At 39.1% G+C, this 13,715-nt stretch overlaps 1 protein-coding gene across 9 annotated transcripts in view; it reads right to left on the reverse strand.

The window, feature by feature from the left end:
• FGGY (FGGY carbohydrate kinase domain containing) overlaps positions 1-13,715 on the reverse strand; it is a 447,226-nt gene that overhangs the window by 363,303 nt on the left and 70,208 nt on the right. For 8 of the 9 annotated variants that reach the window (XR_748250.2, XM_010365749.2, XM_010365751.2 and 5 more), the window contains one exon: positions 8,065-8,153. The exons of the other annotated variant lie outside the window; for it this stretch is intronic. Coding sequence is in view for 7 of the 8 variants with exons in the window: in XM_010365749.2 (XP_010364051.2) it covers positions 8,065-8,153 (89 nt within the window). In the remaining variant the exon portion in view is untranslated. The remainder of the gene's footprint in view (positions 1-8,064; positions 8,154-13,715) is intronic. 9 annotated transcript variants of the gene reach the window in all.

The following is a 13,715-nucleotide window of genomic DNA, read 5'->3' on the forward strand; positions in this document are numbered from 1 at the left end:
GCAAGCAAGTCTGGATTCATATTGCAAAGTTGCTAGACTTGAGATAGGGTTGGCAAATTGGGTCTTCTTTCTTGCCCTAACTCCTATGTATGTACACATAGCCCTGACATGCAGACAGGGTTTAACCGCACTTCTGAGCTGTATTATCTGTCTAGTATATTAGAAGTTCCAGACACTAGAGGCTAAAGAGTATTTTCTGAGATAATAAGACAACTTTTCACTCCTTATTTAGCTAATATTTTTTAATGTAGTCTCTATCAGTCAGAACCCCAATGGCAAGAAAAAGTGAGAGGCCCTCTGAATCCTTAACAATAGGGATACCTGTAAGGGACTAAGAGGATTAATTTTAATTGCCTTAAGTGTGACAATGATGTTGTGGTTATAAAGGAAAATGTTGTTACTATTGGGTGATCAGGTGGAGAATACTGTGAGATCTCCAATTTATTTACAAATGATTCAGCAAAATAATCACATGTCTGTGTCAGAGGTAGGTAAGGTGTGCACTAGAGAGCACAAAAGTAATAAAATGTTAATATTTGATTAATGTAGGTAAAAGGTATAAGGGTGTTCAATATGCCCTTCTCTCAAGTTTTCTGCAGGTTTAAATTTTTCTGGAAATTATACTGCAAAAAAATTTTTTAAAAATTCTCACCAAAATTAAAGAAAACACTGAACTCCCAGTACAAATATTAGCAATTGACATAAATATCACTGAAATACGTAATACTAATTGTCATAATTAGTAACTGACAATGACATACATAAGTGGTTGATAAATATAAGAAAAATTAATCGCATTCAATAATCAAAAATACAAATTAAAATAAGATCCCACGTCAAGCCCAAACCCTTGACAAAATTAATATTGATATAGGATAGAATACTATACAGATGTCAAAAATATTTTTAGATATTAATATGAAAAATACAACATATTAAGTAAAAAAGTAAGTTGTACAAAGCATATTTCCAATTTATTAACAAAAGAAAAATCAGTAGCATAAGAGTCTAAATAATGGTACTGTATTTGAGATACTATGAATTATATTTAGAAAACGATCAACAACCCAACATAATCACCTCCTGACAGATTAGTAAAAACCCACAAGATGAATAACAATACAACAATATCCTTTAAAAATCCAAAACACAGAGAACCACAGAAATCAGCAACATAATAATTATTTTAAAGGGACTTCAGTTTCTAAAAGCCATAAATTCATCTCTTTAAAGGAAAAGGTAGAATATTTACTAACAATCCACACAGAATTGTGCACTATAATGGAGGGGAGAGGAAAAGTAAAATGAATAAGTAGAATATGTAAGTTTAATATAAAGAAATATAAGAAAAAATAAACCTAAGATTATAGGAATTCAACCCTGTTTTCGCATATGCCACAGAAATGTCTCAGAAATTGTAACATTTAACCTGTAAACCAAACTTACAGAGTGTCTCTTATTTGCACATAAGAAGCCTTGTAAACAATTTATTTTAGTTCAAAGCCATAAAAATAGTGAACTGAGACAAGACAAATCTCCCATAAAGAATAATTCAAAGTAACATATGTAGATACTACAGTCTCAAGAAAATGAAGCACAACTACTCCCCACTCCTTATGTGTGGGCTGCGCATAGTGACTTCCTTCCAAAAGGTACAATATGGTGGGGGTGGAAGAGTAACTTTATAGTGGAGAAATCTGACAAACAATATCTCAGCCAGGTGATCAAGTCGAACATCAATAGTGATAAGTTGTGCTAAGAGTGTGTATGTTTGATATGATGAGAAAGGTCTTTTATCTCTGTGGTCTTCCTCCCAGAAAAAAAACTACTCAGGTCTCACCATGAGAAAAACATCAGACACATTTCAATGGAGGGACATCCTACAATATACAAGATCAATACACTTCAAAACTATCAAGGGTATTGAAAGGAAAGAAAGACTCAGAAACTATCTTAGCCAGAAGAGCCTGAGAAGTCGTGACCAAATGTAATATGGTAAAAAGGCCATTAGGTAAAAACTAAAACAATTGGAATAAAGTATGGAATTTTACTAATGACAATATATCAATATCAGTCCATTAATTATGACAAATGTATCATAATAATATAGATATTAATGGGAGAAACTGGATATCAAGTATATGGGAATCCTATAATGTCTTCACAAGTTTTCTATAATCCTAAAACTATTTTAAAATTAAAATTTTATTCAAAATTATAACTAAATTTAATAGGACATACTTTTAAATAATTTATGTTGTCTACCCTTGATCATCTAGGATTAATTTCTCTCAGACCCCCAATGTTAGAAAAAGTTCTACTTCCCTTGAACAGCAGTGAAGTTTTTATCTGTTCTACTCAGTTAATCTTGATCAAGCTCTGTCTTTGGCCACTAGGAAGCTTGGAAACAAATTTATTAGTAATTATGAATTCTCTAAAGGTTCTCTAAAGTTCTTAGCTTCAGCTCAGTTATCCTATCATTATTTTCACTCCATTCTGATTTTTTTCTATTTTGTACCACTTTTTCTTATATTATTATTAGCCACCTCAAATCTCTTTAGAGGGAGAATTTATACATATATTTTTCAGACTACAAAAAAATTATACTATTCAAATGTATGACTTCCCATTTCTCATGTCATCAAAATTGTAGACAGTAACCCACTTAATAGCAAGAATGTGGCTAATAACTAAAGCATTCTGCTTCAGTTCTTGAATTGCAAAGCGGTAATGACACCACCTGCTGTAAGGATGGTCATGAGGACTAACAGAGCTAACATTTGCTAAATATGCCTAGCACAGATAAAGGAAAGGCACTCAATAAACGATAATTACCATTATTATTATTAACAAAAATAGCAATAATTATTTTCATTAATATAAGAAAAAGAATGGAGCTGAATTACAAAGTAATCATGGGCCAATTGGTGATTTTCTCAGTGACCCAGATAAACAAAAGTAGCTGCCATATTTCGGAGAATGAGAACAATAAAAGGGGAGAATGGGGGAAAAAAACAAAAATAAAACCTGAAAGAGAGGAGAGGAAAATGGAGAAGGAAGAGAGAAAGGAGAGGTGTTCTTACATATTGTCATTGCCAAAAACAAGTTTGAAAGCTTTTAGACAACGTGAAATTCAATCACTTGTTAGTCTTAACTCGACTAAAATATATTTTTTAAAAAGACTCTCTAGCCTTTTTGGCACTCATTTTCCCCAAAGCCTCCCAAAATCATCACATGTAAGAGCCAAATAAACACCAAATTTCAACCTCTCCTTGGTCCAGAGGATGCCAGGTTGGTGTTTTATTACCCAAAGTTTTTTTTGGAATTGGCATATTCAAATTCAGACCCTCATCTTCCTTACTCTAGAAGAGGGAACAGACAATGTGGATTTTTTATTAAAAGAACCCATTATTGTGTAAATACTATGTGCTACATGTTTTACCCAGAGAACCTCTAACTCTTTTAATAGCCCTGAAAGGGCTTATGGATGAGGAAATAAGGCTTAGGGAGGTAAATAATTTGCTCCAGGTTCTTGTAGACAGCACATGATGAAGACACTGAAACCAGGTCAGTCTGACCACAAGGACTTCCCTCTTTCCTCTATGCTTAATGTAAAGACTCATTGCCAAAACTGATAGAGAGAGGGAACTAAATGAAATCGCTAACACCTTTAAAAAGTTTTCTCAGGCCGGGTGTGGTGGCTCAAGCCTGTAATCCCAGCACTTTGGGAGGCCGAGACGGGCGGATCACAAGGTCAGGAGATCGAGACCATCCTGGCTAACACTGTGAAACCCCGTCTCTACTAAAAAATACTAAAAACTAGCCGGGCGAGGTGGCGGGCGCCTGTAGTCCCAGCTACTCCGGAGGCTGAGGCAGGAGAATGGCGTAAACCCGGGAAGCGGAGCTTGCAGTGAGCTGAGATCCGGCCACTGCACTCCAGCCCGGGCGACAGAGCGAGACTCCGTCTCAAAAAAAAAAAAAAAAAAAAAAAAAAGAGTTTTCTCAGCATTGTGTTAGAAGCTTTCTCTACTATATAATAACCCCATGGAGCAGATGTTGTCATTATTTCCATCTATAATCAAGAAAGCTCAGAGGGGCTCCTTGTTCCACCGTAATATGCAAGTAGAAATACAGAAGGAAGAAATATTGAGTAAACAGGAGAGAGAAAGATAGATGCAAGCTGTAAGTGGGCCAGGGGAAAGGGCAACCACCTTTGCAAGAGGAACCTGGTACCCAAGGTTCACAGGCTTTGCTCTCTGGAAGAGAGGGAAATGGGAAGAGAGGTCTCTGAAGGTGCTCACAAATATGGGGTGAGTGGGGGAAGAGGATGATTAATTTATACTACTGAAAATAGAATGAGTCATGAGTGTCACAGCCAATAAAAATGGCAGGGATGACTAGACAGCCAATAAATAATTTCTGAGCATTAAACTTTCTGCTTCCTCAAGGTTTGAGATTATCAAAGGCAAGGCCAGAAGCCCCCAAGCAAGTTCTGATAAGTTAACAAGACGCCCTCCACTTTGTGAACCCAAAAGTATCTGAGACAGATCTCAATCAATCTAGAAAGTTTATTTTCCCAAGGTTAAGGATGCACCCATGACACAGCCTCAAGAGGTTCTGATGACAATTGCTCAAGGTGGTCGGGGCACAGCTTGCTTCTATACATCAATCAATACATGTAAGGTTAATACTGATTTGATCTGGATGGATGGGCAACTCAAAGCAGGGGCTTCTAGGTCATAAGTAGATTTAAAAATTTTCTGATTGGCAATTGGTTGAAAGAGTTATTATCAATAGAAAAGAATGTCTGGGTTAGGATAAGGAGTTGTGGAGACCAAGGTTTTATTATGCAGATGAAGCCTCCACTTAGCAGGCTTCAGAAAGAATAGATTGTAAACATTTCTTATGAGACTTAAGGTCTGTCTTGATGTTAGTGTTGGTTGGCTTTTCCTGAATTCCAAAAGGGACAACTGTATAAGGAGGAATGTCTGACCCCCACCCTTCCCATCATGGCCTGAACTGGTTTTTCGGGTTAACTTTGGAATGCCTTTGGCCAAGAGAAGGGGTCCATTCAGATGGCAGGGGGCCTTAGAATTGTATTTTTTGTTTACAACTTTTAAATTCAAAAAATTCATTAGGCCCTTAAAACACTTCCAAGCTCTCACTCAGAGTCACATCCTACTTTCACGCATATTCTGTTAGGCAGTGTTGTCCAAAGTTACCTGATCATATACTAACTGGGCACTTGTTAACATACAAATTCTCACATCTCCCATGGAGATTCTGATTCATTAGGTTGAAAACTAGAAGATCTGGGGATGTGCATTTTGAAAAAATCATTCAGGTAATTCCTATAATCCAACTAATTTGGAAAAATTGCTTTAACAGAATTCTCACAAGAAGTTTGCAAGATAGATATAACAATCCCCATGCTATAGACAAAAAGAGTGACACTCAAAGAAGGGAAGAGACTTGCCCAAGGTCACACAACTAGTGTGGTAAAATCAAAGCTGGTAAGTCATATTGTGAGTCCACTGTGTGTATGCATGCCAACGCACTTAACTCTATCTGAGCCACGGCTAGCTTCAAAAAGCCCTCTCCTTGGTCCCTGAATATGGCACTGGAAACCAGGAAATGGGACACAGAATACCTAGAGCCATCAGAAAGAATCAGGGAGGCAGTCAAAGTGCTGAGTACAACATCAAAGAAAAAGAGAAGGAAAGTCAAGTTCTCCTCCATCTCTAGTTCCAGCTTTGAGCCCTCTGGGTTTGCAGGCCATTGGGGTATCGCCTATAAACATGACAACTAGCACTGCTTGACTTACAAACAAGACCATTTGGCCAAAATGATCAAAACATTTCTTTCATGGATGTACAATGATGGAAAAAACCTAGAGAAAGATTCTCTCAGAAATAACTTTGAACAATTAACATCACACCAAAAGAGGAATGCCCAAGATGATATCTTCACCTACACGCTGCCCTCCCCACTGGTGATAACTATAATGGTGACTGATTATACCTTCCAGGGTAAAGCTCACACCAGTCCTCCAGGGATATCCTGCCAGAGATGGCATGTACCTGAGGTTTGCAGAGGCCATTTTCACAAGCACATGCATCTCTGCCCCGGGACCTTTGGCTAATGATTGTTTAATCACAAGGAGGTTCGGGGTTGCTGACATTAAGAATGACATGCTTGTGAAATGTTCTCTGCTATCTCCCTGCTAGAAACCCCTGCTGCTGAATTATCACACCCTATCAACTCACTACAAAAAAAAATGAGATAGGAGAAATGGTACTGCTATTTCCGGCTTCCCTTGAGTTTAAAGAAGAAGGAAAGAGGGTAGGATTTGGCCCCTCTCTAAATAAACTGATTTTAAGATACAATACCTGCCTCCCCTATCATTAGAGGTTTATCTATCCTCTGGGAAATGATTCCCTTCCTTACCGGTTTGTTCAACCCAGATTCTAAATCTTTTTCAGATGAGAAGACCTGCCCTGACCTTATACATCTCCTTAAATCTGAGGTCATCATGACAAGAGGCTTGTCATACTTACAGATTTCATATCCAACCTGTCTATATATCCCCACACATACACTCACTCTGTTAATTACAGTAGCCACAATTTCACACTCAATGAATATTTTATACAAGTCTCTGTTGTGTAGCATATGCTCTATTTTTAACATTCATAATTTACCAAAAAATAGTTGTTGACTTCAACATATATACTTCTACAATATGGGATAACTGAGGTACATTTACATAAAAAGCAAACAAGTATATAACATATCCATCCAGTTAAATTAGCTTCCTTGAATCTCCTAGTTAACATTAGAGGCCAAAATACACACACACACACACACACACACACACACACACACACAGACGAGTTATACATCACACAATGACATTCCAGTCAATAACAGACTGCATATATGACAGTGGTCCCAAAAGATATTAATGGAGCTGAAAAATTCCTATCACCTAGTGACATCTTGATGATCCTGACCCTGTGTAGGCCTTGGATAATGTGTATGTTTGTATCTCAGTTTTTAACAAAAAAGTTTAAAAAGTGAAAAAGAAAGTTAATAGAAAAAAGCTTATTGAATAAGATTATAAAGAAAATATTTTTGTACAGCTGTATAATGTGTTTCTGTTTTAGATAAGTGTTATTACAAGAGTAAGAAAGTTTAAAAGTTTATAAAGTAAAAAATGCTACAGTAAGCAAAGGACAATTGTTAAACAAATTTTTAAAATAAATTTAGTGTAACCTACATGTACAGTGTTTATAAAGTCTATAGAAGTGTACAGTAATATCCTAGGCCTCTGCATTCAGTCACCACTCACTCACTGACTCACCCAGAGCAACTTCTAGTCCTGTAAGTTTCATTCATTATAAGTGCCCTATGTAAGTAGGCTATTTTTTATCTTTTACATTGTGTTTTTATTGTATCTTTTCTATGTTTAGATACACAAATAAGTACCATTGTGCACAATGGCCTACAGTATTCAGTACAGTAACATGCTCCACAGGTTTGTAGCCAAGCAGCAATAGGCTATACCATACAGCCTAGGTGTGCAGTAGAATACACCATCTAGATTTGCGAAAGCATACTCTATGATGTTTGCAACAATAATGAAATCGCCTAACAACACATTTCCCGGAATGTATCCCTGTCCTTAAGAAACGCATGACTCTGTGTGTGTGTGTGTGTGCGCACGCGTGCGTGTGTGTTTATTTTTTCCTTTTATTCATCATGTAAAAAGTGCCTTTGGAAAAACCCACATTTCACTCTGGATTTTTTGCATCTCTTTCAAACGTGAACAATTTTAATGAATGGTCTTCACCTTGGATACTCACATTCCAGGACTAATAGGAACAACAGTGTTTGGGCATGTGCAGTGGAGGTGGAAGATAGATTCAAGATGTTTCAAGTATGCAAAATCACATGCAGATGTACCAACAGTATATCCAGTCAAAGAGAGTTAAGAAAGCAATATACACACAGACATCCGAGAATGGAAGAATGCAAACACAATCTAACTTGTAATTAACATACCGTGCTGTGACACCTGTTGCCTTCCATGATAAGAAGTCTGGGAGATCAAAGAAATGTCCCGCCTTATCCCAGCAAGTCTCTCTCAAGTTCTGCCAAATTAAATATATATTAGAATCAATTATGGGGTTTTTCTACCATCTCCTCTTTCAATAATATTTCAAATTTTTCAAAACAAAAGCATAGCCAACAATGCCCATTGAAACATCTGTTCAGGAGCTTGGTGGGGGTAGGAATAATATAAAAGCAGTACTTACACAGGAAAGAAAAACTGACAATTCTTGATCCTTCCAGAAATAACCACAATTTCCCTTAAAACCCTCTTTGCCAATCTGGAGGGATAGAAAGCTGTATTAGTCCATTTTCACACAGCTGATAAAGACATACTGAGACTGGGTAATTTATAAAGAAAAGGAGGTTTAATGGACTCACAGTTCCATATGGCTGGGGAGGTCTCACAATCATGGCAGCAGACCAGAGAGAGAAATGAGAGCCCAGCAAAAGGGAAAACTCCTGATAAAACCATCAGATCTCGTGAGACGTATTCACTACCACGAGAACAGTATGGGGGAAACCACCCACATGATTCAATTATCTCCCACCAGGTCCCTCCCACAACACGAGGGAATTATGGAAGCTACAATTCAAGATGAAATTTGGGTGGGGATACAGCCACCCATATCAAAAGCACACTCTGTAAGGTATGCAATCCATCTTTCTGGTGAATGGTGATGGACATATAAGATTTCAGAGCAGATATAAGCTAGAAAGAAGCTGTACTCAGAAACTGCCTAACGAAACTAAATGTGCCCTGCCATATAAAATTCTCCACATGCCAACTGGTTCCAAAGGCAACAGAAAAAAGATGGTCCCTGCCCTCAAAGAATTTCCACTCTAAGTCAAAGAGAATGGCCACATAAGCCATTGTACATTTTAAAGATTTGGTTCTCTGTATTGCAAAATGGCCAGATTTTTTCTTACTGCTGGGCATTTTCTTTCCTTTGCCACTTCTGCCTAAAACATTCATTCCTCACCTACCACCCTCTGCCCTCCCAGGATCCACATCATCCCCCTTCCTCATTTGGTTAACCCTACCCACCGCCATTCCTTGCAGGGGTTTCCAGGATCTCCTGCTCAAGTTTAGGTCTAGCTGTCATACAACCCATACCACCCCCACAATCATTTGTGTAATGTTCATATGGTTTGGCTGTGTCCTCACTCAAATCTCATCTTGAATTGTAGTTGCCATAATCCCCATGTGTCATAGGAGGGACCCTGTGAGAGGTAATTGAATCATGGGGGTGGTTACCTCCATGCTGTTCTCATGATAGCGACTGAGTTTTCACAAGATCTGATGTTTTTTATAAGGGGCTTCCCCTGCCTTCATTCTGCACTTCTCTCTCCTGCCACCCAATGAAGAAGGATGTGTTTGCTTCTCCTTCTGCCATAATTGTAAGTTTCCTGAGGCCTCCCCTTCCATGCTGAACTGTGAGTCAATTAAATGTCTTTCCTTTCTAAATTACCCCAGTCTCGGGTATGTTTTTATTAGCAGCGTAAGATTGGACTAATACAAATGTCTTTCTTTCCTGACAGACTGACTATAAGCTCTGTGAGGTCAAGGATCTTGTCAGTCATGTTCACCATGATATTGGATGATTGTCTCCTCTCCTCCACCCCAATTGACAGGACCCTCAGCTGCCAAGTAGAAACTACATAACTCTCATCCTCTTACTACAAGCACTTAGTTAGACCAGGTTTAGACATGTGACCTAGTTGTGCCAACCAGATTTCCTCTCCTATGAACTTAGAATCAGGACCCAAATGGAACCGTTTCACTCTGCCTATGAATGGAACTGGAGATGAGATAAAGTTGAAAAGCATGAAGTGGCCATTTTCTGCCAAATACCTGAAGAGGTAGAATTTCAAAAACAGAATAGTAAAGAAGACAGAGGCACTAGCAAGAAAGGTTTCCTACCATCCAGACAACTTTCCATGTCCTGATTTCTATTACTCCCTCTCCAAAAAGTTACAAGTAAAAGGAATTATAAGCATAGGAGTATCTCTGGGAACCTAAGGGCAACAATGCAGAAGTTCCAAAAGAGGCGTATTTCAGTACCTGCCACAGGGTAACACACAGTAGGCACTCAATAAATATTTGTTGAATTACTAGACAAACTGCTCAGCTTCACCTTCCAATTCCTCTTGTGTGAGCAGTGCTTCAGTTTATAAAGGGCTTCCACATGTGTTATCACCTTAGAGCAACACAAAAGTCCTGGGCATTATTATATCTATTTTATGTACAACTGGCTTTTATCAGAATTCTGTGAGTTCCTCCTTCATAGTGCTTCCCTAACACTACTATATAAACACCAACATTTATCTATTTACAGCAGATAAACGGTTCTATCCCAAGTGCTGCCCTATCAAAACAATATCAAAAGAGTTCAGATGTAAAAGGCAAAGTATCAAGCTGATTCTGTTATTGTTGTTGTTTTAACTTCCCAAACATCTAAAACATCTAGGTGAAAGCTTGTATCTAGAAAGGGACCTGTCCTAAACTTCTCTTTGAATGCCCATTCTAAGATGTTAATGTTAAATAAAGCAAAACTTAAAGATACTGAATATTCCTAACACAGCTAAGAACTAGTAGCATCTCTGTATAGGGTGTAACAAGCCACAATCAGAAAATGGTAGCCTTTGAAACCATGTGAGTCAAACTACCAGGATGCCTTTTGGCTAGTCCCTGAAATCTATTTCCATATGTCTTGTGGTTTCAGCAATCAGTGGCCAGGGAGAGGAGAAAAGGCAGCCTCTTTCTAAAGGTTCCAAAAATCAAAGGCCAGTGACCAGATATGAACCGCCAAACCACCGCAACAACAACCAGTGCTTCAAGCCAAAGCACAACCATCTTCTTAAATTCAGGCAAAAAAAAAGAAAAGCTACTTCTTTTAGATCTTGTGTGCGGTCACTAAAGACATTACATAACGGCAGCTTTTACCCTGTAGCCACACAGACAGCCACTGTGGGACAACGGAACCCAAGTAGAATGACACAAAGAACTCAAGCCTTTTGCCAAAAAGAGACACTGGGAATAGGAGGAGCAAGGAGTCCAGGCATTCTTTCTTTTTGAGACCACACTAACCATCACCAATCAAAGCCAGAGATCCCAGCCCAACCTCTACTCTAAGGAGATAACACATGTGGAAGCCTTCTATAAGCTCTGAAGCACTCATCACATAAAAGGAATTGGAAGATGAAGCTGAGCAGTTTGTCTAGTAATTCAACAAATATTTATGGGATGAGGAATTAGAAATAACACGTTGTGGGAAGTCTGAGGTACTCTTAAGGATGTACATGGTCTCAGAAGGGAAGACAGCAGTATTCCCTGCTTTCTCTACAAAAGGGAAGTCTGGAGATAGGCCAGCAAAGAGGAGTAAGGATTTGGATGAGAGGAAATGTCTCCAGAAGCCTGATCCCTTACCTTGAGATGCCAGCAGGCATCTGTGAGGATTCCATGCAGTTTTTGTTGTTGTTTTTGAGACGGAGTCTCACTCCATCACCAGGCTGGAGTGTAGTAGTGTGATCTCGGCTCACTGCAACCTCTGCCCCCCGGGGTTCAAGAGATTCTCCTGCCTCAACCTCCCAAGTAGCTGGGACCACAGGTGCATGCCATCATGCCCTGCTGTATATATTTTTTTCTTTTTTTGTATTTTTAGTAGAGACAAGGTTTCACTATGTTGGCCAGGCTGGTCTCGAACTCCTGACATTGTGATCTGCCCACCTCAGCCTCCCAAAGTGCTGGGATTACAGGCATGAGCCACCATGCCCAGCGCCATGCAGTTTTTTATATTAGGCTACCTGATTCACAAGTGATTTGTCATCAAATGCCATATTGGCCAAGAGCACATTACCCCTACAGATGGATTTTTAGTCCAGTTCTGCAGAAAAATCTCTCTGTCCCTCCTCTCTGGCCCATACAATCCCAGCCAAAGGCCTCAATCTTACTGAATTAATTCTCTACTTGTAACCACTGGACCTGCATTAGGATACAGTGATCATCCTCTAAATCCTCCACAGTTTACAACAGTGTTCTCATTTAATCTTCAGAGTGGTGCAGAAGCATGTAGGTAATACACAATACTCACACATTAAGGAACTGGGGGTCAGACCACAAGGGCTTAGCCCAAAGTCACAGGGTTTCCAGCTCTAAAGTAAATGTTCGTTCCTTCTACTATGCCACAGTTACCACCCTGAACCTCCCACTCCAATAAGAGATGTAATTTTGGGCCTTTTGGAAATGTCATAATGGAAGCTACTGCCACTCTTTACAGAAGACAGACAAAAGCCATTCTAAGCACATTTCTGTACAATTTCAATCCTGGACAGCTCACGTAACTTCTATGTACTTATCACCTCCCACGCATAATGTTGCATAGATTAGAGAGTGCAAGGAACAGGCCCTCGACACACACTAACTTCAGATATGTCTCATTAGGTGATGGCCTAATAGAGTTCAAACCGGGAGCTCTCTGTGCTGAATGAGTTAAGTCTTTCTATCCTCCAGTTACCAAGCAACTAACAAAACTAGTTTTCAAGAAAAAAAGAAAAGTGATTTGGGTTATATGACTTGGCACAAAAGCCTTCTGCATTCCAACAACAATCCTTTGAGTTAAGCAATCCCTCAGCTTAAAGCAACCAAAGAGAACAGCTTTTGTAAAAAAAAAAAAAAGAAAAAATCATCTATTACTTCATCAAACCACAGCATTTCTTGGGAGGAGGCTACTACTGAAAGCTCACATAGCTGTGGGTCTAAGCAGAGGGCGGAGGTAGGGCAGTATGTCCAAGATTCAAGGCTGTAGCCACCCTGCCAGCCTCAGGACAGAGAGAAGTAGCTTTCACCCTTTCCCTCCCACTCCAGGGAAGCTGTGAGGTTTCTGCTGCTTCTAGACACTGAAGGAACTCATGAGCGAAATGAGGCAGCTACTGCAATGACACCAGGGTCAAGGGGCAACATGAGAAGATAGGCATGACCAGTTACAAAGGATTATCCAAGTAATCTACTATTTAATTGCAAAGGGATTCTATCTGGGTTATCTGCTGTGAGCAGTAAATAAAAGGGAGGGAACAGCTCCCTAATTTCCCACTCAATAAATAGTACTGCCTGCACATTCCAAGTACTCACGCTGTTGTTTTCCAGCACAACTACCCAAGAAAGAGCAAGACCTTATCCTCACTATATGTTCAAGACTCCAAATTAGGGCCCAGGCCGATAGCCCAGAGAGAAAATATGTTTCAGGAAGAGACGTAATCTTCAATGTCATTCTTAAAAGAAATATGCTGGAAGCATGGAGTAGGTCATAAACCCCAGCCAGAAACTTTTCAGAATGAATAAAACAATTGTGTGTTTCAAACTCCCATGCACAGAGACAGAACACCAGAAATATTTCAAGTTAGATAGGCAGATAAGCTGAGAGGTCTGCACTACTAGAGGCATCTTTCTAAAAACATAAAGCTTCCCATTCCATTCCTTTATTAAAGATGGTTCAATATCTCCTCATGGCCTAGAATCCCATTTTAACTCTGTAGTCTGGCTCTCAGGACACTTAACCTGGCTCCAAGTTGGCTGTGATCATTATGATGATGACTTTCTGGGC

Source organism: Rhinopithecus roxellana, chromosome 12, assembly GCF_007565055.1.
Source record: "Rhinopithecus roxellana isolate Shanxi Qingling chromosome 12, ASM756505v1, whole genome shotgun sequence".
Classification (NCBI taxonomy): Eukaryota; Metazoa; Chordata; class Mammalia; order Primates; family Cercopithecidae; genus Rhinopithecus; species Rhinopithecus roxellana.